The 25,309-nt window shown below is 41.2% G+C and overlaps 1 protein-coding gene across 27 annotated transcripts in view; it reads right to left on the bottom strand.

The window, feature by feature from the left end:
* DST (dystonin) overlaps positions 1–25,309 on the bottom strand; it is a 481,436-nt gene that overhangs the window by 348,023 nt on the left and 108,104 nt on the right. For 19 of the 27 annotated variants that reach the window (XM_041769040.1, XM_041769112.1, XM_041769077.1 and 16 more), the window contains one exon: positions 12,959–13,166. In XM_041769040.1, coding sequence (XP_041624974.1) covers positions 12,959–13,166 — 208 coding nt within the window. Of the gene's footprint in view, positions 1–6,068; positions 6,305–12,958; positions 13,167–13,325; positions 13,466–25,309 lie in introns of those variants that run through there. The other 8 variants (XM_041769181.1, XM_041769201.1, XM_041769211.1 and 5 more) reach the window with 2 other exon arrangements.

Below are 25,309 nucleotides of genomic sequence, written 5' to 3'. Positions count from 1 at the left end.
ACCAAACAAAACTGACTCTACAAATCTCAAGTTTATGCAGGAAAAAAAAAGAGGCTTTTTTGAAATAAAACTAAATGAAAAAACTTATTGAAGTATATTGCAATATTTGGTTTTTAATCACTTACCTTTGTAGTTACCACTACAAAGGATTTAAGATTTTATTTATTGGGCAGCCCAGGTGGCTCAGTGGTTTAGCACCTGCCGTCAGCCCAAGGGCCTGATCCTGGAGACCTGGGATCATCCAGTCCCTCATTGGGCTCCCTGCATGGAGCCTGCTTCTTCCTCTTCCTCCATATTCGCCCATTTCCATCTTCCTACAACGTCTATGACTCCCCTCTCTAAAACTTAATGTGCACTTTAGCCAAACATTCAAAATGGACTCTGTGGTTATGCTAATGAAATGGAACGGTCACACTAGTCTTTCCTCTTGAGCTTTCCTCCCTGGTACCTTCACTTTCCTCACAGGGTAAAATCCCATTTGACCTCAAGTACAAAACTTTCCCCAACACCCAATCCAAGCAGAATTATTTGCTTCCTCTTCTGAAAGAGATAAGAATAGGTTGAAAAATAATGGCAAATAAAATTGCATCAAAGAAATAAACCAATAAATAAATAAAAGCCTCATTTGATCTCTTACAGAAATAGTGACGTACGTCAGCAGATAGCTGCCGGAAATTCCTCTTTGGAAATAGGTAGCGTGTGTAATCGCTAACTTATCAAGAGCTGAGAAGTAGACACCAAGTCTTTATTTTGCAAAAGCCATTACAGACAGAAATGTCCCATGTAACAGAAGTATCTGAGTTTCTTTTCAATTAATAAAAAATACTAAACATTCTAATGTTCAGTACAAATCTTCTCACTGAATTCATTCATCAGACATAGATAATCTTACAAGTTTTTGTACTCAGTTGTGGAACTAAAACAGAAAGGGACACATGACAGCCTAGATACTCCATCTTCTTGTCACCTCTACAGCTTCAGATGTTTTTATAGTCTCCAATTTCATGAAGAAGACACTTTGAGCAAACAGTCCAGCTCCCCAAAGAGCTAAGCTCCTGGGCACACATGACCCAAACACAGAATTTTCTTTGCCTGGCTACAGAGTAACCATAAAACAATACGTTGTTCCCACTGCCTCTCTTTAGATGTCATTTATTGCCTACAATCTTCACTGAGCCAGATAATAAGGCACTTCCAAACTGCTTAAATAAAAAATTTTCAAAAGCATAAAGCTTTTTTAAAGTCCCTAAGCAAATAAATGTTGAGATAACTACAAAAGTCTAAATCAGAACAAAAGAAACTAAAGAAGCATCAGTCTGCTATTTTTGGTTCAAAGTTAAATTCACTAACAATATCTAATAACTGCTTACATTCCTGGAATGATATGTGTTCCTTATGGTATGAAGCAATGATTAAATCCTCTGGCCAATTTAAATCCTTATTATTTGGTAAGAAATCACTTTCAAACCCATGTTGTAACATTATAAAACATTCAACTGTGTCATTTTGAAAATCCTTAGAGACTTCAATAGAGCTTTCAGATATTCTCTTAAACTTTAGCAAAGTCAAATATATTGTGTTAAGGTTGTTAACACGTGTCCAAACTTTAAGCTTCTGCTTTTAGGGCAAACACTTTATCCTCTGTGTGCTAGAGGGTTGCAACCCTATATCCATTTTTGCCTTACACTTTAACCAACAGAACTTCAACTACAATCAAATGGGTACTTTCCTAGTCTGGTGGAGTAGGCCTGTGAGACAGGCCTGGCCCTGTAACCATTCTGGCCAGTGAGACACAAGTGAGAGTTACTAAACGGCTTCTAAAAAGACTCTTTAAAAGGAAACTGACTCAACTAGTTTGCAGTTTCTGTCCTTTGTCTTTGCAATTTTCTTCCTTTTTAAAAATATTTATTTATTTGAGGAGGGGAGGAACAGAGGGAGAAAGACAAGCAGACTCTGTGCTGAGTGTGGAGCACCATGCAGGGCTTGATCCCCCATCCCTGAGATCAGGACCTGAGCCAAAATCAATAGTCAGATGTTTAACTGACTCAGCCACCCAAGTGACCCTGCAATTCTTCTTCTTCCATATGGAAGTAAGACACAAGGACTAGAAGAAGAACAGCCATCTTGTGAAGACAGAATTCTTAACAGCCACTGAGAACTGGCAAAGCAACAATATAGAAGTTCGAGTCCCTTTGGTAAATAGAGGCCCCCTACAACGCCGGTCTGCCTACCTGCCTACCACAGCTTTTCAGTATCCGAGACGAAGAAACACTATCATCTGTTCTCTTTACAAAAAAACAAATACAACCTTAACTAACACTCATTACCAGATTATACCCATTTCATTTGTTAAAAGAAAAGAAAAAGCCCTAACGCTGTTGTAACTAGCTATCATACTATCATGATGCAGCACAGTTAAAGTTCACTTATTACACAACAGACTATTACATTAAGCCATGAGCAGAGCATGAGCAGATGAAATTTGAAATCAAGTTTTTCAAAATCCTGGAAGCCAAGTGAAAAACCACGAAGCAAAATCATCCAAGGCTATACAGTATGAAGGGGGGAAATCTTCCCAGAAAGCTTTACACTCCAAATGGCACCAGAGTTGGTTTACACAGTAAAATGACAGGATTTTTCCCAACCACACATCTATGCAGGCCATAAATCAGAACTGAAAATGAAAACTTCAGGTGTATACTCAGTATACACCTCAGTATACTCAGTGCCTTTGGTCACCAAGCACATAGGCAAAATTGCATAGCCCTGAGAGAAGGGACTAAAGCAATGATTCAGTTTTCATGGGGGGAAAAATGCCTTTCTTTCTAAATAATCAAAAGAATTTTTTAGTGATGTTCTAGACAAGTAACAAATCTTCTACTTAGCTTTCACAGAGAATGACATTGAAATGCTTTTTACAATTGTCTGGGGATAATTGATTCATTTCCAGATCAATGGGAAAAACATCCATTTTGTGGGATCAAAATAATACACCTTCTTTTTAAATTAAATCTAAAATGTATAATATAAAATTTATTGGGTTCACATTAATGATGTCATTTTCACACTTAACATCCTTTTCAAAAAGGACCAATGTGTTGAGAAAATTAAATCTTCCAATGACAGAAAAGCAGAATTTCATAAAGTGCCAGCTAACTAATATTAATAATACAAAACATACAATTAAATAAAATAACAGTATACAGGTTAGGTGCCTTGCACTGACCAAAACAAAACAACAAAAACCCAAGAGGAATAATTCTGTCCTTTTGTGCTAAGCTACTAATAAACATGTTCTGTATTACATGGTAAATACACTAGATAATCTAATACATAAAAGAAAGTCATTGACATGAGCAATTTCTAGCATAAACAATAAGTAAACATGTCTTATTTGTAAAGAAATGCTTTACTCACCCTGACTGTGCTATCAGCTGTGGTAATGTGATTTTTTTTAATGAGATACCCTGAATATTCTGGCTATGAATATGTCTTATAAGAGGACTAGAATATGAATTAGAGTACTCCACTCTTCTCTGCAGCAAATAGTTCTGTGTTTTTCTAATTCAGCAAATAGTTGCCTATTTTCACTCAGAAGTAATAAGGCAAAGCAAGACACAAGACCACACCATCTGTAATTAGGGCTCACTCACTTGCCACTACTGTTTTCTACAAAGAGCTAGGATGGAAGTCCTTGCAAGGCCATCTGAGGACTAAGCCTAACAAAACTCTCAACTTCTAAATCTAATACTCATTACTGCTGACAGTATAGATTATTATAATTCTACGTTTTGACAACAGACAAATTTTGAATTTGTCCCAGCTGACTCTACCACTTACACTATTCAACAGCTGGGGCATATGATAACTTGGCAACCTGATAATACTCTAACTGAATGCAAACTCATTCTGTAACCAAGGAACTTTGTCAGAAATAAAAATTCAAATAACCTCTCTTAAGTTCAAATGGGAATGTGAAATGTTTGAACAATGCATGATTTCAGAAAATGAGCAACTGTACTTTGAAAGTTTAGTGAACTGACACTCCCTATTCAAAGCCTACAATTCTTTCCTGATTAGATCAGCCCCCATAGCAAGTCATCAGGATAATAAGCATTATAGTGAAGTCATCGTATTGGATACTGATGGGAAATCATAACTGGCTTCAAAACACATTGGGAAACAATGAGTTTCCCAGGTCCCCAGGTTTACATATAACACACAGGCCAATATTCTTTCCTTTCCAAAACAAAATAAAACATAGAACATCTATAAAGCCAAGTACAAACTGATGACCTAAGCATTTTAAAACCACAAAGAAAACGGAGGTAACAATACTCACTTTTTCAGTGAAATTTTGGACTGTATGTTGGAAAAGTGTATATTTAAGTGCTTTAATGACCATATCATTAAAATGAAGTGTAGTGAGAACCACAATTGCCCTCAGATCTTTAATTTTCTTTTATTTCAAAAGGCAATAGAAACAAGCTTTTAAAGAATGTCTACCTCCTCAAGGCAAGTCAAAGCAGCACTTCAGTTATTGTTTTCCAAGTCACCTGATATCACTCACATATCACTGAGGTAAAACTTGATGAGACAAAAATTCATACAGCTACAATTTTTTTCAAAAGTACAAAACGTATATACTTCAGAACTTCCAGACTTTTTGCTTTTGGATTTTAAAGAGTATAGGTGTGTGTCTTCAGTAAGGTTTACTAGTCTGTATTGCAATATTTTTCATTTTTAATGTTCTGGAGACAATTAAGAACCTTATTTTAAAATGTAAAAACAAACATAAACATGAGTATATTACACACACACACACACACACACACACATAAATGCTACCGATGTGCTTTAGTCTAAAATACCATTGCACTTGCTCAGTGGCAGTATTATACACAATAGAGTCTTGGCACAAAGGAATTCTGATTGTGCTGTTTACAAAATTCTACATGGATTAAAAGAATGTCAATAATAAACATGTCCTAGAAAGATAAAACATATTTCTGGGTGGATTTTAAGCAGTTTGGAGATTTGGAATTGTTCAATTCAGAATTTTATATTTCAACTTTCTGCAAACAGAAAACTAATGCATGTCATTTTTAACCATATAATCCCCATTCAATTTACAGGAGTAGAGTTTCTTAAGGCCAAAGCAAATATTCAGTAGATGCAAAACCATCAGAATTCAAATATGAATTAGGCCACTATTAATATATTAAGGCTCTGTGAGCTAGCCGTGGGTGTGGAGTGTTTTGGTCTCCTTACTGTGTCTCTTGTCTATACACACTGAAAAATGATTTCCAGAGACAAAAAGACACTTTAAAATGAGATGGTCCACTTTGTCTAACATTATATTTAACTATACAGTCAAAGTAAACAATAAAAAATTTATGATGTTGGTATAGAATTTCCCGAACATGAAAAATCGGCAGAAAAGCATCTCAAAATAGAATGCTTTACAATTAAATTTACAACAGACGCTGACTTAAGGCTTTCATCGTTCACACAATCAAATAATTTTTATGAATCATAAGAACAGGTATATAGTCACAAACCAGAAACATTTTTCCAAATAAAATCATTCTAAAAAAAGAAATGATTTGGCGATGCTTTCGGTGGTGAAACAGTCCATTTATTTAAGAACCCAAGCACCTTATTTTACAGTCAACCAGTATCCCATGCAAAGCAAGAGCAGCAAACAGCAATGCCTTAGTAATCCCATGGAGAATTAATCGGCAGCCACCCTCCCAGGAAGAATTATGATTATGCCTGGTACTTAAGAGCTTCTACAAGGGAGAGAAAATGCCATGTATTTGAAACCCAAACCCCTTCCCCCCACGCCACAGCCTATCCAAGGGCGTCTCCAGACCATCGCCCAACCCACCACCCTCTCTGAGTTGGGGTCACTAAATCCCATTCTAAAAGACCTGGTCCGTTGCCAAGACTGGTCCAGACACCTGTTTACCTGTGCCCAAGCAGCAGTGGCTCCGGTTAAGCAAAGATAACGGTTACCCGGCTGGTGCGTGCCAAGCCCCGCAGCCGGGGCACGGAGCGCCACGTACCTTTGTACCTCTCCAGGACATCCTCGTAGGCCTGGAGGTACTCCTGCTCCTCCACGTACAGGTAAGCGGCGGGCGAGAGGTACCCCGCCATGCCGAAGTTGACCCAAGCGATGACTGGCCAATTCCCCTTTCCCCCTCCTAACCCGGGGGAGTATGGTAGGCAGCAAGACGCAGCCTGGGGAACTGGGAAAGCGGAAGGAGCGCAGGCTGGGGGAGAGCGCTGCAGCCCGAGGCGCCGGGGGGCGGGGGGCGCCGGGGGCGGGGGGCGCGGGGCAGGCGGAGGAAACGCCCGGGCCCGGCGGGCTGCGGGCTGCGGGCCGAGTCCCTCTCAGGTTTCAGCAGCGGCAAATCTCGGCGAGCCCGGAGGCGGCGACGAGCAGCGCCACGCCACGCGGAGGAGCCTGGAGCACACTGGGGACGGGCGCAGGGCGGCCGGCGCCGGGACCCTCCGCGGCCAAGGCGGCCGCCCCCCTGGCCCTGCGCTGCGCGCCTGCTGCGGGCCCGGCCGAGGCCGCGGCGGCGGCGGTGCGGGAGGACCGGCGCGCTGCCTCCGCCCGGGATGCTGCGCCGCGCATCTGCGGCATTTCCTGGCCGCCGCGCCGCAGACACTCGCCCGCGCCCCCGGAGAGGCGGGGGGGGGGGGGGGGGCGGAAGGGAGGGGGCAAGCGCGGCGGTCAGCGCCCGGGCTGGCTCCGCTCCTCCCTCCCGGGCAGGGCCCGGCGCCCCGGGGCCCCCTCCCGGCCCGCCCACCCGGGGAGGTCTCGCGGCCAAGCACGCCCACCCCCGGACACTGGCCGGCCAGCCCGGATCCCCAAGGGTGAGGTTTCTATTTGGGACCCACAACAGGTGCCTGGGAAACAAAGCCGCAGATCGCGGTCACCGAGGAGCGCAGCCCCCACCCCCACCCCCACCCCACCCCCACGGGCAGAGCGGTCCGCCGCTCTCCCCAGGGAAGGGATGGCGGGAAGGGTGGAAAATACTCGGCTACGGCGCTTATGCACGGAAGGACTCCGGTCACTCAGCGGCTGCACGGGGCGGGGGAGGGACCGGGTCCTCGCCCCGGGCACATCTCGGGGACCGGACGGCGCGGCCTCTGCAGGTGGCCCCTCGCGTCAGGGCCTGACAGCCTGGAAGCTAGTGCGCCTGCGCGCCCGCGGCCCAGCCCTCGGCCCCTCCCTTCCGCCCCCCAGAGCCGGCCTGCGCATCTGCCGCTGCGCTCCCGGGAGCCGGCCACAGCCCGGCAGGTCTCAAAGCCCGGGATTACCGTGCCCCCACCCCCGCCCCTTCTCTTTACCCATTATTCATTACACACAGTACTGGTAGCCACTGAATTTGCGAAAAACGGATGCAATTCCCTGAACTTTGGAATGTCGTACACTGAAGTGGTGGGCTTCAAGGGTACTCAGACACATAAATGGATGTTCAAGAATACTACTGAAGCCAGGCTACCTCGGATGGCATCTCGCCTCCTGACTGACTGTGTGGCATGGCCAAGTTTCTTACCCTCTCTGAGCCTCTCTTCATCAGTAAAATGGGGATAATAGTGCCTACCTACCTTATAAATTTGTGGCTTAGCTATTATTATTAATAAATAAATCAATGCATCGTTGACCATCTGACTTGACAGCTTCATCTTTTGCCCACATCTTCCCTATTTCTTCCTTTCATATATGCTGACTTTTTGTCCTTGATTTTTTTTCCCCCTTCAGTGTTGTGAATCTGGACCATTCTCCATTAACTCTTTAATGGGGCTGAGTACTCCTTTTTTTTTAAGATTTATTTTTTTATTCATGAGAGACACAGAGAGAGAGAGAGAGAGGCAGAGACACAGGCAGAGGGAGAGGCAGGCTCCATGCAGGGAGCACGAGGTGGGACTTGATCCCGGGTCTCCAGGATCACACCCTGGGCTGCAGGCAGGCGCTAAACCACTGAGTCACCCAGGGAACCCCGGGGCTGAGTACTCCTAAAAAAAAAAAAAAAAAAAAAAAAAAACTGTACACTCTTCAGAGAAAAAAAAAAAACTTACTTGCTTGAGTTAGAATTGGAAATCTTTACTTCTCCTGAGCAATTGGCCTACTTTTGTTATTCCAAACAAAATAAGGCTGTATCTCTCTTTTCTATCCTGACCACTAGTTTATAATCTGAATTTGAGCCCACGTCCCACCAAGCCCTTAGGATCACTAATTTTCTTGCAACTTGGTATGCATTTATGTACACATTAGTTCATGAAGTAACAAGCACGTATTATTTGTGACACCTTCTTGAAATAAAAGAATTAGCAATTAGATCCCTAAAAGGTCACTCCACTTATAGACCACTCACATATATGAATCTTTCTCAAAGCTGTTTTGTCTCCTTCACAATGAGTAGGGTCATTGAGGGCATAGTCTGAGGCTCCATCAGAGACTGAAACCCAGTAGTATCCAGTTTTGTAAACATGATCAGTGCACTCTTAACTGATTTTAACTCTCCTTTTAAAGGAGAGTGAAAATGAACAGCAGCAGCATTGGAAGTTTTCTGTAAAAACAGCCTTTGCCCATGCATTCTTAGAATGGTAATATTGGGTCAATCTGCTGATAATAATAGACTATTCCATGGCAAAGCAGCAGTTAAGCAGAGCAGTTAAGAGGCTGGCCTCTGGAGTTAAGAATACATGAATTCAAATTAGAAACCCACTACTTCCTAGTTGTATGACCTTGGGAAGAATCTCTCCCTTTCTCAGCCAATTTCTGGACTGAAAAATGGAGGAAAAAAAAAGAAAAATGGAGAAAATAATTATACCTACTTCATAAGGTCGTTGGGAGACTAAATGAGATAATGTAGTAAGTGCTTATAAGAGCATCTAACCATGGTGTGCCTGGTAGCTCAGGGGTTAAGCAACTAACTTGGTTTCAGCTTGGGTCATGATCTCAGGGTCTTGAGATCAAGCCCCACGTTGGGCTCCATGCTTAGAGTGAAATCTGCTTGAGATTCTCTCTCTCCCTCTGCCCCTCCCCCCTGCTCATGATGTCCCTCTCACTCTCATTCAAATAAACAAATAATTTTTAAAAATAAATAGGAGCATCTGACCATCAGCAAACTATCATGTATACAGCATTTACCACGTGCCAAAGAATTTGCAAAACATTTTGCACTCACTACTTTATTTACTCACCACAGCCATGACCCTTTAATAGAGAAAACAAAGCTGAGAAAAATTCAAAAATTGCTGAAGAAAATACAACTGGCTAGTGATAGAGGGAGAATTAAAATCCAAGTTTGCCTGAGTCCAAAGTCTGACTCTGCTAAGATCCTTCAATTCCAACTTTAAAGAATTTGCACAGGACAAAAATTCATATTTTACAATAGCACCAATCACTAGCAAACCGTGGATCTTTACAGGCACTTCAAGACTAAAAAAACCCCATCTACTATATCCAGTAACTAAGAACAGCAGATCTATAGCTCTTATGTAAAAGTCACTTATACAATGGGTATTACAAAGCCCCATCCGTTACACCTTGTCATCTTTTCCTCACACTGACCCTGCAAGATAGGAAAGGTGTATAGTCTCTGATTTTAAAATGAGAACACCACTGTAAGTGCAAAAGCACTTTTAAAATTGTCAAGTGTGTCAGACATATGACACCATCACCAGTAAGACTCTCTGAAATGTAAACCTGATTATATCACTGCACTGCTGAGAAATCTTTCGGTAATTCCCCAAATGGTCCAATCTCCTCAGTATGGCACACAGGCACCTTTACAATTTCTGCTGTTCTCTACCAAATCCCATTCTCTACTATGCATATTACTTGAAATTTCCATTTAGACACATCTCCCTATCTTTGTTCTCCAGTTCCATCCCTCCAAAGTGGCATTCCTTTTCCCCCTACTCCCATCAAGCTCTTCAAATCTCACCTCACTTGACACTTCCCCTCAGAAGCCTCTCAGGAACCTCCCATGCCTCTCTTCCCTGTCCACGTTAGACTTTCCTCTGGGATCTTTTTATGTTAGGTACTTATACAGCCATAACAACGAATCTCTCCCACCGCATTATAAATGTCTAACAATACATCCAGTTATTATATTGGACTGTAACTTCTTTAAAAGCAAAACTATGTGCTTTTCTTCCATTTATCCCAGGGGCTCAATCAATATTTATTAAATGTGAATGAATTAAGGTATCTCACAGACCATATGGTTTTTTTGACTCTAGGCATTTTCATGTTCAATTCTATTTTTATGACCTTAAAAACAAATAAAATAGTGGACTTCCAACTCCTTTGTTACTAAACAGTGAACACTATGGACATCCTCATACCATTTCTGAACCTCATCCCACCTCTTCCTAGGGATGAATTTTTAAGATGGGGTGAGTTTCAGGCAGAGTGTGAAAATGTCTAATAAAGTTAAAAGTCAGAATCTTTTAATGGTATATTTTCAGGGCACCTGGGTGGCTCAGTGGTTGAGCGTCTGCCTTCAGCTCAGGTAATGATCTCAGGGTCCTGGGATGGAGTCCTACATCCCTCTGCTTATGTCTCCCTCTGCCTATGTCTCTGCCCTCTCTCTCTCTTTCTCTCTCTGTCTCATGAAAAAATAAATCTTTTTTAAAAATGGTGTATCTTCAAACTATCCACAGCATCAAAATCCCTCAGAAGCCCTGTTCCCTTATCTTCACACCAGGTGATGTGATGAACTTATTGAAACATAATATATCTGAATTTCATATTTTAGCCACATTATTATTAAACAGATATTTGAAGACCGACCTCCAAGTCTCTGCTCCCAAGATATTATTATGGTCTGTATAGAAAACAGCCAACATATCAATATTTATTTTAAATACAGAACACATTTCCATATTAGGGCTGCTTATTCTGTTTGTAGTTTTGTTTTGTTTTTTATTAATTTCTTAAAAGTATGTAACTTTGAGGCCTCAAGTGCATTAACAACTACTAACTTCATAGCAATCTACACAAATAACTCAATGCACATTTTATAACAAATGAGACCTGGCCCCTGCCCTCAAAGAGTCCACAGTCTATCCATGTCAGCATCCCCTTGTCCACTGCATCCCATCAGATGGATTCCTCCATTTCTTCCTCACCTACAGTGTGCACTGATGATTAGTTCCCCCAACTTCTCCCGACTTCCTGCCTGGTTGTTTTCCTTAATTTATATAATCTCATTCCTCCTGACAAACACCTGACCGGTCCTTCTCTCATAACCCCTTCCTGCACTACCAAAAGCAAAATATCCACTTCTGCCATCATTACCAAACCCCTCGGGTCAGAAACACCTTTTTCTTTGCACAAAAATGAACGGAACACAAGCATCATGTTCTGATGGGCCAAAGCTCCAAGTTCTCTCAATACCCTCCCTTCACCTGTCTTCCCTTCCTGCTGAGCCAAAGATGGGGTGCAGGCACTGTCTCGGTGCTTCAGACCTGCTCATGGAGGGGAAGGGTGGGGGAGTGGAGTCAGGACAGGTGTCTCAACAGGACAAGGAGTCAGGTCTCAGTGACTAAACACTTTTTAGTACTTGAGGAGGGTGGTGAGAGATAGGTCTGTCTCAGCTGTCCTGGGCCCGCCCTGCTTGCTCTCACTTGGCTCCCAAACAGTCTGCCTCCTGGATCTTCCCTCCTCCCACCCTTTCCCCCATTCCACCCCTCCCCTTGAGGCCTGGAAGAGACCAGCCAGCATCTCACAACAGAAGCCAGAAGAAGCTCAAGGCTGTTGCCCCAGAAACCCAGACTAGAGAATGGCTGGCTGGGCGCTGTTTGTTTTTCCCGTAATCAGAAAATCCCACTGTGGGAACTGTAGGGGGAGTCTCTGCTGCTGTAGTGACTGGAATCTGGACTAGTCCCCACCAGCCCCCTCAGAGAAAGAGAAAGTACCAACTTTGCATTGTAGTGGGAGGCAAAAGAAACTGAGTGGGCACACACCCACCACCCCAGAGTGAGAGTGGGTGAGTGGAAAGGAAAGGAGGCCAGATCCAGTTGCTGCAGAAACCAGCTCTGGAAAAAAACCTGACCTTTGGCCTTTGCAAGAGCCTCAAAAGGCTTAGTACATCCTGCCCATTACCATTCTGAGAGAGAGAAAATTATTGAGGGAACTGAAAAACAATCACCCCAGGAAGCAAGTCTCGTGCCCAGAACACATATGAAGAAACCACACAGGCACTGCAAGGTTGGAGGATTGTTTTCCTCAGTGTTCTCAGCTTACAGCTGGGTAAAACAAGCCAGTCCTTCTGGTTCTCTTTTACAGCCAGCGCAAGGGAACACCAGTAACAGAACAGAAACATTGGCACCTCCCCTATATTAATTAATCAGGAATGCATAATGGCTAAGCCCTCAAAAGCACCAGAGACAGAAAGCTGCTATGGACACATGACACTAATAGAGATGCTACATGAAAAAAAAAAATGGCATCCAAATTGTTGAGATTCCCTTTGCAATTCTGGGTACCAAACATCAGGAATCTACCCCAGTTAAATCTGTAGAGCTCAGTGTCCCTGGGCAAAAAATGGAAATGAAGACAGCTTTCTCAAGGCTTCTAGCAAATACACTAGGAGTCACTGAGGTTAATACTTTCATAATGTCACAGTAGCTATGGCGTGTAAATAGGAAAGTTTAATGCAGATGTCTGTAAATATCCCCTTGCATTTCAAAGGTATCAATCCATCCAACCAGAAGACAGGGCCAAACAGCTTAGTCACCAGCAGGCTGGGCAAACTGCTTTCTCAGATAGAAATCGGGCATAAAGTAAACATGGTCATCCTCCTCCCCCACCTTGAGCACAAATCTCTGCCCCCGGCATCAGCTCCCAGCTACGGCCCCTGCGGGGGCACAGATGGGTGAATTTCCTTAACTCCCGTCCGGGCTTCATCCCCTCCCCGGATGCGCTTACCTGCTATCCTAAGCACTGCCCTCTCAGCGGGGTCCAGCACCGAGCCCCCGTGAATCTTTCTTTTTGATCTCTCATGTTTAGGCAAATTCCAGGGTAAGGTGTCTCCCGGAGCTGGAGATGCAGAGCCAGATTTCTGGCTGAAATCATCCTCATCGGAAAAATCCGCAGAGGAAGACATAGAGCAGCGATAGGACGCGTTCCCGGAACTCTACAGAGGATGACACAGAAAAAAGCGTTAACAGCAAAACACTCACATATGCTCATCGATTTCAACAGCCCCCTCCCTGCCCCCGAACTGAGTCTGGCATCCTGCACCATCCTCAATGCCGAGGGGATACACAAACAAGAAATGAAACCCAGGGCTCACCATCTTTTCTTGGCCGCGTCTCCGACAGCAGAAACAAAACCCAGGCAGTCCCAATACATGGAAGATTTACACAGAAGTGTGTGGCCTGTGGTCCGGCCACCAGCTCACAAATGACTGGCCCAACAATGAAGCCAGAATCAACAGCCTTCCTGTTACAAATCTATAGTATTTGGCTCCCCCACCAGGACAGGAGAAACATTTTCCATTACTAGGCTGCTGGTTAATTCATTAATGCAACTAGCTCGAAGTTTCAAAAACAAAGCACAAATGCAGGATGTCGAGTCCCAGTTCCTTTCCGTTTCAGGTTGCCTCACCACTGGAGTCTCCCTTCTGACGAGTTTTAAACCCCTTCTCCTCTTTATTTAATTTGCTTCATGAGATTGAAGCAGGTTCCCAGAAAAGAGCAAGTAGGGAGGAATGGCAGATTCTGAGAAGAGCTGTTCTTAAGACAGGGAGAACACAAAAGACTGTTTTCAGAAGCCTAAGACAGCTCCAATAAACAAACATCTGAACTCAGTTGAGAGTTCTTCAGATAATTTAAACTTCTAGCAAAGTAACAGCTGCCAATAATGTAAATGAGGATGATGCAGTGCAGTGACAGGAAACAGAGCCCTTCTCAGCCCCTGGTCATTACACGGTGAAATGAGAAACAGGATGCTTCCACCAAAGCACTTTGCCTGAAGGTTAGTCCTCCCTTCATCCAGTAAGAACAAATCTGCAAGATCATATCTCGCATAAAAGGGTTTTATATTTCATACAGGGAAAAGGCACCAGATACTATTCCTGCCTTCTTTATGGAGTTGGGTTTGTGGAAATAAGGATATGATCTGCGCTGTGAACATAGTTAAATAAAGTACCAAAGGGAAATCTTCACTTTCCCATTTAGAATTCCACTTTGCTAAGTAAGATGCATTGCAAAGATGGCAAAACTGGTACAATTCAAATTCCTGCAATGTATCTTGCAGCCACAGATTCCTAAGAAGCAAGTTGCAGACAGGAATCAGTGAGGCATACTCCAATTTGAGCAAAAACACTGGGCTGCTCACAAAAGCAGTGGCTACTGCAGCAAAACAGGCTGTGTGAGCAACATCCCAAAGCACTCACCACAGCCTGTGAAACAAACTATAAGTGAATCAGGACTATTAATCTTGCCTCTGTCTATTCAGGCATGTTGTTACACATGGTCAACATCACAATTTTAAGATGCATAATATTCCCCACAAAGTTAAGCGTCTTAAGATTTAACTTTAGCTCTATTCTTTCCTCCAAAAAGTGGTCTTCCATTTTGTTTTACCTGAAATTTCATCACCTTGGCTAATTTATTTATTCAGATTTTGTGTGTTCGCCTCATGGCAATAATGTATGAAGCAGGCATGAAGTAAATAAATAAAATTGATTTTCTGTATTGTAGCTAGAGTCCACTGAGAATTGTGAGTGGTATTAAGTCAGTCACAGAATGCTATTATCAGCCTAATTTATTTTCCACGCTTTTTGGAAAATTCATCTTGAGCTCTCTGAGGTTGTTGTTTTGTTGGCTGGATCCATGAAAAAGGTGACATTCTTGAAGATTTTCGAAAGGGTATTGGGTTTCTTTGGTTGCCTTGTCTTCCTTGAAATGGCTTCCTACCTGTCCTTACTTAAGGTCATCCTTTATCTGTGAGATTATATTTCTTGTTGTTGCCTGCACAATTTCAGCAACTATAGTAATTTGATTGTTTATCTTTACAGATACACTTAGAGAAGAACTGCTAAAGAACTGCTCCTTCCAAAAACCACCGGTTATTGATTTTTATAGAGTAATTTTTTTAATGGCCTGAGTCTCAGCTGATTGAACAGCAAGATGTGATTTATGCCATGACATAAACACCATTAATCACACGTAGCCAGATGGGAACAGTTACTACTCCTGGACCCAAGGGTGTTGACTGGGGCAGGCTCTAATCTGGTAGTGTCACTGGTAAACAGATAAGAAAGGAAAGAAGGAAAAGACAATCAGCAACACCTCTTTCAGCAATATATCATATGAAAATATAAAGGCAGACATACAGACCGACGGAAATCATACATATTTATATTTGGTAAAGTCTCCAAGGCTACATGATTCAAGCACTTTAAGGAAGTATTAGGGGTTTTTTTCCCATAATAATTTTCATGAACACTTTTAAAAATGTATGGAAATTATACACAATTAGGCCCATTTGAATCTTGAAAATTGAGAATGGATTTGAAAGAAGTAGCTTTAAAGGCGATCAATCCTATAAAACTGTTATATGCTTTATTGATTTGAAATGACTTGCCAATTCATGTCACTATCTTAGGGGCTGGAGTTTAAGAGTATGGTTCTCTCTTTTTTTGGAAAAAGCAAACATGTTCTCTGGCCCAAAATCCAGAGCCTCACCTTTGATATAGTGGGGCTTGCAAGGATAAGATGAAGGAAGAGGGCTCTTGTGACCAGCAAAAGCCCCAAGATTTCTCTTGTTGCCTAAGGCTTGATTCCTATTAAAATATAAATATCTATGTCCATGAATAGGAGATTGGATAATTACAGTATATCCATATAATGAACTACAATGCAGCAATTAAACAGAAGTGTTATCAATCTACACTTAGCAAAATATAAAGAGTTCATATAGAATGATTCCTTTAAAAAATAATGTGTGTGTGTGTGCGTGTGTGTGTGTGTGTGTGTGTGTGTAGCTGGATAGATAGTGATTGATAAATAGGTAGACAGATGATAGGTAGATAGATAACTATTTACCAGTATGTAAACAATGGTTATCTCTGGGTGTTGACTAATATTATAAATGGATTTCATTTTATCCCTTGTAATTTTTTAATCCAAAACAAATACACAAAAAGACTAATAAAAAGAAAGATACTACTCCAAGAGTCAGAGAAAATAGCAAAGGCCCTAGGAATAAGTAACTATTTAACCAGTGCTTTTAAACCACTTGGGGCTCACAGGCACCCTGAAAAATTGAAGAAATCTATGGGAATGTCTTTCTAGAACAGAGCACATGGGCAAATATAAACAAACTTTGCATATGATTTTATGGGGTTCAATGACCCACTGACCCCAGGTTAAGGACTCCTACACCATCATCTGTCATCACCATTTGGCATTCACATTGAGAACAAGAGAAATAAGAAAGCACTGTGGAGTATGCAGAAAGAGAAGTAAGGGTTAATTAAAGAATAAAGACAAAGTTGGCCTAGGTCATAATATTAACATTTGGCCTTTTTTTTTTTTTTTAATAAAGGGCAATGAACCATCTCTGGATTGATGCTGAGTCTCTAGAACCAAAAACACCAGGTTGTGAGGAACCTAAACACCCTGTATTGTGTCTCATTACAACCTAATGATTAAAGCAGTTTTAACAAGTGAATTAGATCACCAAAACTTTAAAATGACTTTCCTAATAGCCAGTACATTCACATGGTATAAAAACAACCCAAATTTCTTAAAGCCAAGATAATTACAGAATGTAACATTTTTAGAAGGGGAACTAAACAATAACTTCCCTAATTGAAACTCCAGTGGGGATCTGAGATAAGTACAATGGAACTGCCTAAATTGGAAACCGCCCAGTCTTAGCACCCTGATCTGCAGGAAAGTGCCAGGAAATTGTCTCTGCACTAGGCATTCTCTAAATGCAATGGAGAAACAAGTGCAGAGATAAGGGTTTGTAAAAGAGCCAGACTTTGAGGATCCCAGAAACTGAAAAGGTAATTTCCACAAACCCACATACCTATATTTTATGCATATTTATACGTAAATATATCTCCAAAAATTTACCAAAAGATTAAAAACTAAAAAGCATGTAAAGAAACAATTAGGCAGGGGTGCCTGAGTGGCTCAGTCGGTTAAGCATCTGACTCTGGGTTTAGGCTCAGGTATAATCTCAAGGTCATGATCTCAAACTCACAAGATAGAGCCAAATTAAGGGCTTCACCTAGTGTGGAGACTTCTTGAGATTCTTTCCCCCTCCGCTTCTGCTCCTCCCCCACTCACACACACTATCTCTTAAATAAATAAATAAAATATTTAAAATAATGGGGCGCCTGAGTGGCTCAGTCAGTTAAGTTTCTGTCTGCCTTCTGCTCAGGTCATGATCTCAAGGTCCTGGGATGGAGCCTTCCTGCTCAGCGGGGAGTCTGCTTCTCCCTCTCCTCCTGCTCATGCTCTCTATCACTACCTCTATCTCTGTCTCTCAACTAAATAAATAAAATCTTTAAAAATAAAATAAAAAAAGAAACAACTAGACAAATATGGATTGTGGGGCATTCAACAAAATAACTATCCTGCACTCTTCACAAAGATCAATGTCAAGAAATAAATGTGCCCCCAAAAACAGGGAATGTTCTAAATTTAAAAGAGAAATGAAACATAACAACAAACTCAGGAAACTTGATGAGATTCTATGCTTTTTTTAAGCTAAAAAAGACATGTTAGAGACAAATAGGAGCATCTGAACATGGATCATGGATTGTTTATCAGATATTACTGGAACTACTCTTAATTTTCTAAGGTGTGATAATGATATTGTGGTAGTATAGGAAAGAATCCTTATCCAGGAACACTTTATTCTTATCTTCCAGGCTGAAGAAAGTCATGATGTCTATACTTTTTTTCAATTGTTTTAATAAAAACAGAACTGGTAAATATAGCAGGAGCTTAACAGTAAGTATTTACTATATGACTTTCAACTTTTCTATACATTTGAATATTATCAAAATGAGGAGTCAGGAGGAAACACATAAACAAGACCTTTCTCAGTTTCTCTAAGTGTTGCTTAGGCCTGACTCCACAGCATCAAAATCCCAGGTTGCAAGTACACAGTGAGATTGTCCATCTGAGTAATTTCTCCTAGTAGTTCTTAACATACAATTAGAGAAGTGGCAAGAAAAAGGTGATGTGCTTGCCTCAGTCCTAAGCATAGCTTTAGATGAAAGGAAGAAAAAGGAGGCGCCACTGTTATTCATTTAATATACAATCCAATAAACATAAAGTTGGCTCAATACCACTTTTTTATATTTTACATAAACAAAAAGAAAGATATCAGAACTTTAAAAACATGAAAATCCATTTTTGCTTAAAATCCCATTGATGAGGTAAATACAAATACTAGCTTCTTACATATTATGTAAAAATACAAAGCATGGCCAAAAAAAAAACTTATATACTAGTTTTTTATTGGGAAATAAGTCAAAAACCCAAGGGTTTTTGATATTGCAGATCCTAGAGAAAACAAACTCTACTACAAATAAACAGATGCTGGAGAAAACAGTTAAAAAAATTTAAGAAAGTGTGTTTTACCCCCTTGATGACAAAATAAGTTATTGTAACTGTGGGGACTTTGTGCTTGTTTTAAATGTTTTTCAAAACCAGCTGAATACTTCAAGTACTCTCTCATCAAATAAATAATTCTTAATTAGCCTCCCAACTGGAAACTACCTTTAAACAGTAAGAGAGAGGGGGCTTCTGGTTTGGTGAGACATCAACTGTCTCTCACTCTCTCCTTTTCAGAAGATTTGCAAGAGCCCTTAAATGAGAGAGGAAGAACAGCCTAGGTGGAGTTAAGGGGAAAGAGCGGTCAGAAGGAAGGGAAGCTGGAAGGTTGGAAGGTTCTTGGATCTCACTCCAGGGAGGAGGCTTTGGGCAAAGAATTAAGGAAGTCAAAAGTTTCTTTCTAGATGGAGAGGCCCAGTTTATCAGCCTATGAAAGCAGACCACTGGAATTCAGGACACAAACTCTTCCTAGAGTAGAAGGATTATGTAGTAGTTAAAGAGTGTTCTTTGGTCTTATGTTTCTGGGGAAACTAAGCTCACACAGCATAATTTTCCTCTAGCTGTAAAGAAGTTCTACAAGATAAGCATCAAAGACCCATTTCTGGGAGGAGCAGGGCTTCAGATTCTAGGCAGTCTTGGCTTAGCACTAAACCATTTTGCCAGACTTCCTTCCTTTTAGTCTAACCAGCATGTTCTAACTATACACATCATTTACTGAATTACTGTACTAAGCATTTTCATTCACTAAAGATAGTGAATTTAATACTCACTGCAACCCAAGAAAGATGTTTGGAGAGGTTAAATAATTTGTCCATGGTCATTCTATCCGTTCAAAGTAGAGCCAGAATTTCCATCTGACCCCAAAGCATGTGCTCTCAATCACATGTTATTAAGTGCCCTAAAATGAGATCATAAGCACTGGGAGAACATCTTAACATACAGCCCTCAAAGATATTACCATGTATTTGGGGAACCCAAAAGGAGTAGACTTGTTCTGTGCTCAGTACTAGGTCAAAAAAAAAAAAAAAAGTACCAGAAAGGATGGAAATGATCAGAGATAGCTGTCAGTTCATAATAAAGAAAAACCATATAAAAATATAAAACCACTTCGGATGTCTGAGTGGCTCAGTAGTTAAGAGTCTACTTTGGCTCAGGTCATGATCCCAGGGTCCTAGGATCAAGTCCTGGATCAGGCTTCCCGGAGGGAGCCTGCTTCTCCCTCTGCCTATGTCTCTGCCTCTCTCCCCATGTGTCTCATGAATAAATAAACAAAATCTAAATATAGATAGATAGATAGATAGATAGATAGATAGATAGATAGATAGATGATAGATAGATAGGTATCTAGATAGATAGATGCTGGGTGCTCAACAGCAAGTGTTGTACTTCTAATCTCTAATGATCCCCCTGGATTATCTTTTGGTTTAACTCAATCCTAAGGCTGGTGAACAGCTACACGCCCACATTGTGTGTTCTGTGAATGCTAGCTCTCTTGAATTTGGATACTGGTTATTTTTTATAGAGTGTAAACCAAGTTTTATATTCTATAAGGCAAACAGGTACCTATCTGTTTCTAAATAAAACTGTTTACATTCATTAAAAAAAAAAATATATATATATATATATATATGGTCAAATATCAAATCCTATGTCAGCAAGCTAGTTACTCCTCCCCTTCCCCCCCCCCCACTGTCTGCCAGAAGATCGTTTTAATTAGTGTACAAATCCCCAGTGACTATGGGGTCGTCAACGCAATCTACAGTGTGTAATGCATAATTGTGGTTGAACTTGAACTCCCAACATCCAGTCCCCTCCTTGTAACTAACTTCATCTCCAATGACCGTTTCTTTCCTTTGGAATCAGCCCTTGCCCCCATGGTTCTAAATTGCCATCCCAGGGAACGCACTCAGTTTGCAGCAAAGCCGAAGCCATGCTTCTCCTGGGCTACTCCCAGCCCTTTACGGACCGGCGGTGTGGGTATTAGACCCGGCCCCTTTGTGGGATGTGCTGGTCTCCTCCAATGAGCAGTGTTGCTGTGGGGACTCCTCAGCAACCTGGCTGAAACTTTCTTAGAATTGTGCTGCATGTAGTCTAAGGCTCTCCTTGCTCAACCCGCACCACCCCCTTCCTTTCCTAGGTGTCAGACTTGCATTATGGTATGAAGGCCTCCCCGTCCCTCTCCCTGTTTCTTTGTTTTTCCTTCACAGATGTTCCCTTAATAAAACTCTTGCAAGTTGAAAAAAAAAATATATATATATATATGACCACTTAACAGTGGAAAGAACTGCTTTGTATGCTAGTGACCATCTTCCTACTCCAAGGGACCAAGGCTTCACTGAGTGGAATGTTGAATTTAGTTTTCTCTCCCAACTTTTAATATTCTTTGGTCCTATATGTTCTAACACCTCCATAAATCTTCTCCCCAAAAAGATTACAAATAAAAGAAAAATTATACTAGGTAATAAAATGCCAAATTTTGTAAAATTTTAAAAATATTTTACAAATAGACTTTCTTTTTTTGCAAGTTCAGGTTCATTCAGTCATATTAAAATTATAAAAATAGAGACATCCAAAAAAAAAAAAAAATAGAGACATCCAGAACTAGTCTGCATTTGAGGACCTGCAGATAGTCTTTCCAAACTGAGGAAAAACATTTCAAATAATTTGCCCTAAAGAGGAGCAAACACATGGGACACCTGGGTGGCTCAGCAGCTGGGCATCTGGCTTTGGCCTGGGGCGTGATCCCAGGGTTCCGGGACTGAGTCCCATATCAAGCTCCCTGCACGGAGCCTGCTTCTCCCTCTGCCTGTGTCTCTGCCTCTCTGTGTGTGTGTGTGTCTCTCATGAATAAATAAATAAAAATCTAAAAAAAAAAAGAAGAGCAAACACATACTAAAAATAGCCCCACAAAACAGAAACACATTAGTAAGACAAACTGAAATACCAATAACATCTAACTACAGAATATTTCATCTTATATTTTAAATGGATGTTTATGTATATCAATCAATTAAAAATATGTAGTAGGCACAAAGAGGCTTCTGCTTGGAGGAGCTTAAAATCCAATCAGAAGAGCAGAGGTGATAAAATAGCCAACTTATATTTAAATATTAATATCTTAATGTGTTAGGTTGAAAAAAATCTCTTCCAGTATGAGAACGTATGTACATAAAGATGTGATTAATAATATAAAGCCAATTAGTAGAAAAACACTGACTCAGAAAAGAGACTAGATGATCTATAGTCCCTTTAGAAGATTTAGATGAAGATTCAAGCGTTCCCCACCCCCTCACTCCTCTGACAGTATCCTATCCAAAACTGTCAACTGCTAATGGAGCCATCCTACAGATGAGCTGTGATTGGCTTACTCATTTTTAAAAACGAATTAATGACAAATATTTTAAAATTAGGAATTTAGCATGAAAATACAGATTTGGAAGACTGAGCCTAGTAGTATTTTCCCTTTTTAGAAAGGACATGTGCCTTCCATTTTGATATGGTCCCTTCCTGACCTACTTCATTTATTTACAACACCTGGCCCGTGAGTTTGTGGCTCCTGGCATAAATTAAGGCATAAGGGATGAATAACACTGTTGCATTCAGAAAATGAAGGAACCACAGTAGTAATCAATAGGATGATAGTTTAGAAAATAAGAAGAAAACTGGAGAGGAGTATACAGAACAAAAGGAGAGGGCTATCAAAATACCCCAGCTAAATTGGTGTCAAACTGAAAGAGGAGACTCCATGTTCCTGCTGACATCCAAGTGCTGATCTCATTCTGCTCCATTCCCAAGAAGCCTGGTTCACATTTTGAACATCTAGGAAATGGAACAAAACTCTATGTCTCTGTTAATGCTGGCTCATGATCTCCATGAATCTAGCGGGCCCACCCACTCATCACACTACTGCTGCTGACCCCCCACTGTTGTTTGCTCTTGCCCCTACCATGGTCAAATATGCTACCAAATGTTTCTCCTACCTTTGTGTAGGTCATGGAGGGGGTTTTGATACCAAACACTTTCAACAGCCAGGATGTAGCTCTGACTTCCGTTAAAAAGAAGATGTGGACTATGATCACACATGTGGGGCTCTAAGATATAGACGTTTACAAAGACCAAACCCCAACTACTATCCATACTGTCGAATCATAAAGTTAAAGATAAGTGCATACTGTGCCAAAGACTGAATGTCAGGAAATAGCCGTATGACCTTGGGAAAGCTGGCCTCTCTGGGCTTTGGTTTTCTCATCTGAGAAATGGGAAACATAACAGTACATAAGATATAAGGCTGTAGCAGAATAAATAATACATGAAAAGTGCTTACTGCTATGCCCAATATAGGCATATAAATTTTAGCAATAAATGATGGTACCTATTCACATTGGCATGATCCATGGAGTAGATGACTTACTCCAGTTGAGCCAATATGATTGTCATTCCAGGGAACTTGAAGCAACAGAGACACAGGGACTGTGTTATTGGAACTAGTTATTGGAACTAGTTATTGGAACTAGGTCACATTAGTAACAGCTCCCAGCAGACAAGGCCCATGTAGTTTCTTCTATCTATCCTTCTTAAGCCTGTTTGTTGAACATTTCAATTCTTTGGGACATCTTTGTACCTTTCCAATAAATTCTTCTGTTTCTTTTAAATCCATTGCCTCCATTATTGGAAACAACAACAAAAACTTAGATAAGCACGTTAGTATTAAAAAAAAGCAATTATATTATTATTCTTCCCTGTAGGAATATAAACAGAGTTATGTCTTTATACCTTCATTTTCATTACCTGTCTTCATTAATGAGACTTTAGAAAATTGCTTTTGATAATAGCTCTTACATAATTATTCTCTCACTTCAAACAGCTACTGCTTAAACTAAGTGGAAAAATTACTTTTCCATTTTAAAAAGTGCCTTATTATTTTTTTAAAGATTTTATTTAAAAGAGTGCCTTATTATTGCACTGAAGCCAAGTACATAAAATTTGAAGTACCTGGTACTTCCACTGTCTGAGGAAAACAGGGCTTGTTCCAAGTGTGTTAAGTGAAAATAACCATAAGCCACACCTGACTGGAAGCATGAATCACTACCTGAACATAAGGAAGCCCACTGCCCCTGAACTGACTTGATGGAAAACTGCCCAGTTGGGATGCTTCCTACTGGATTATGCCCTGTCCATTCACAGCCTCTCCTCTAGAGAATAAATGCTAAGTACATTCCAAATGCCCTTAACTAATATTTGGGTTTTCCTGAAGAAATGCTATTTCTCCCAGTCTTAGAACACTTGAGATCCACCTGGAACAACTATGTGGTTCAAAGATCCTGCATATACACTAAGGGCTCCCTCATATTTCATTTTTTTCTTGTAATAGATCTCTCTTCCAGAAGGTAATCCAACTCTATCCCTTCCTTGCTTTATCCCTAAGGAAAGCTATGTGTCAAGGCAAGAAGCACAAACAGCCTACAAGTACTCTTGGCTTCTGTTTTCCACAAACCTAAATCTGTTGAGAGTAGGGCTGCAGAAAGGGACAGAAGGTTCTGGAGAAAAGGACCTTCCCTGGCCTAAAAAGAGGCCCTCTTGGGCTAGGGAACATCTGTGGATCCTGGAGGAGGGGACTTCTCAAATCCCAAAAGATGACCCATAAAGCAATGGCTACCTGGCATATCTAGGGGGACCAATCCCTGGACATACAGGTTCCCCTGTATGGTAAACCTTTTGAATGATCCCTGTGTCCTGAGACTAACCCAGATATAGCCTAAAGGGCCCAATGGGGCCCAATGGGGCAGTTACAGAAGGTGTATCAGCATAACCCAGAGGATCACAAATATTCCCTCCTATTCATTGACCCTTTGGCATGTTATAAAAACCCAAACTATTAATACAACTGCAAGATGGAGGAAGCAAGGAACATCCAACCCAGCATAATGGGAGATTGGGAGTCAGAACCTAAGTTGACATGAAAGGAGAGAGAGAGAAAGTGATATATCTTACACCAGAGTTTATAGCCTGAGATTCAAACTCACCTTGTAGGCAGTGACTGTGTCATATTTTTTTTAGAATCCCAATTTCTTGAGAACGGGCTCCTCATGACTATCTATTGAATGAATCCACTGCCTTGCAGCTTGGCTTCAGCAGGTGGGTCCCATATGAGTAGGGATTCAAAGAGGAAGTTCTGCCAACTAGGGCTACAAATGTCCTGTGTTTTTCTATCTGTCTCTCTCTCTCTCTCTCTCTCTCACACACACACACACACACACACACACACACACACACACACACAGAGCCCACCAACAAGATCACCATAGCAGCTATCTCCTCCTACATCTCCTTCTTCCTCCAGCATCATTTTTCTTTTTAAGGCTACTCTGAATTACTCTAGAACCAGAGTAGAAGGAAATATACTTGCTTGCTTACTTGCTTACTTCCACCTTGTTCCAAAGTGGGTATTAAGGTAACTAATAAAATAGTGGGGAAGAGGGAAAAGATGTTTACACCTATAAGTTATCTAACCAATACCCCAGAATGAGACATAGGCAAAGCATAAGGTGCTTTGGGAAGCTTAAGGTGGAAGTGACAGCAGATGAGCCTTGGGGACACAGGTGGTAAATGGAGATCCTAGAGGCCCTTGCAAGCAGTACCAGAACCTAGACTTGACCTTGCAGGAGCCAGACTGTTGCTTAAGGGTTATAAGGAG

Source organism: Vulpes lagopus, chromosome 1 (assembly GCF_018345385.1).
Source record: "Vulpes lagopus strain Blue_001 chromosome 1, ASM1834538v1, whole genome shotgun sequence".
Classification (NCBI taxonomy): Eukaryota; Metazoa; Chordata; class Mammalia; order Carnivora; family Canidae; genus Vulpes; species Vulpes lagopus.
This window is presented reverse-complemented; position numbering and strand designations above follow the sequence as displayed.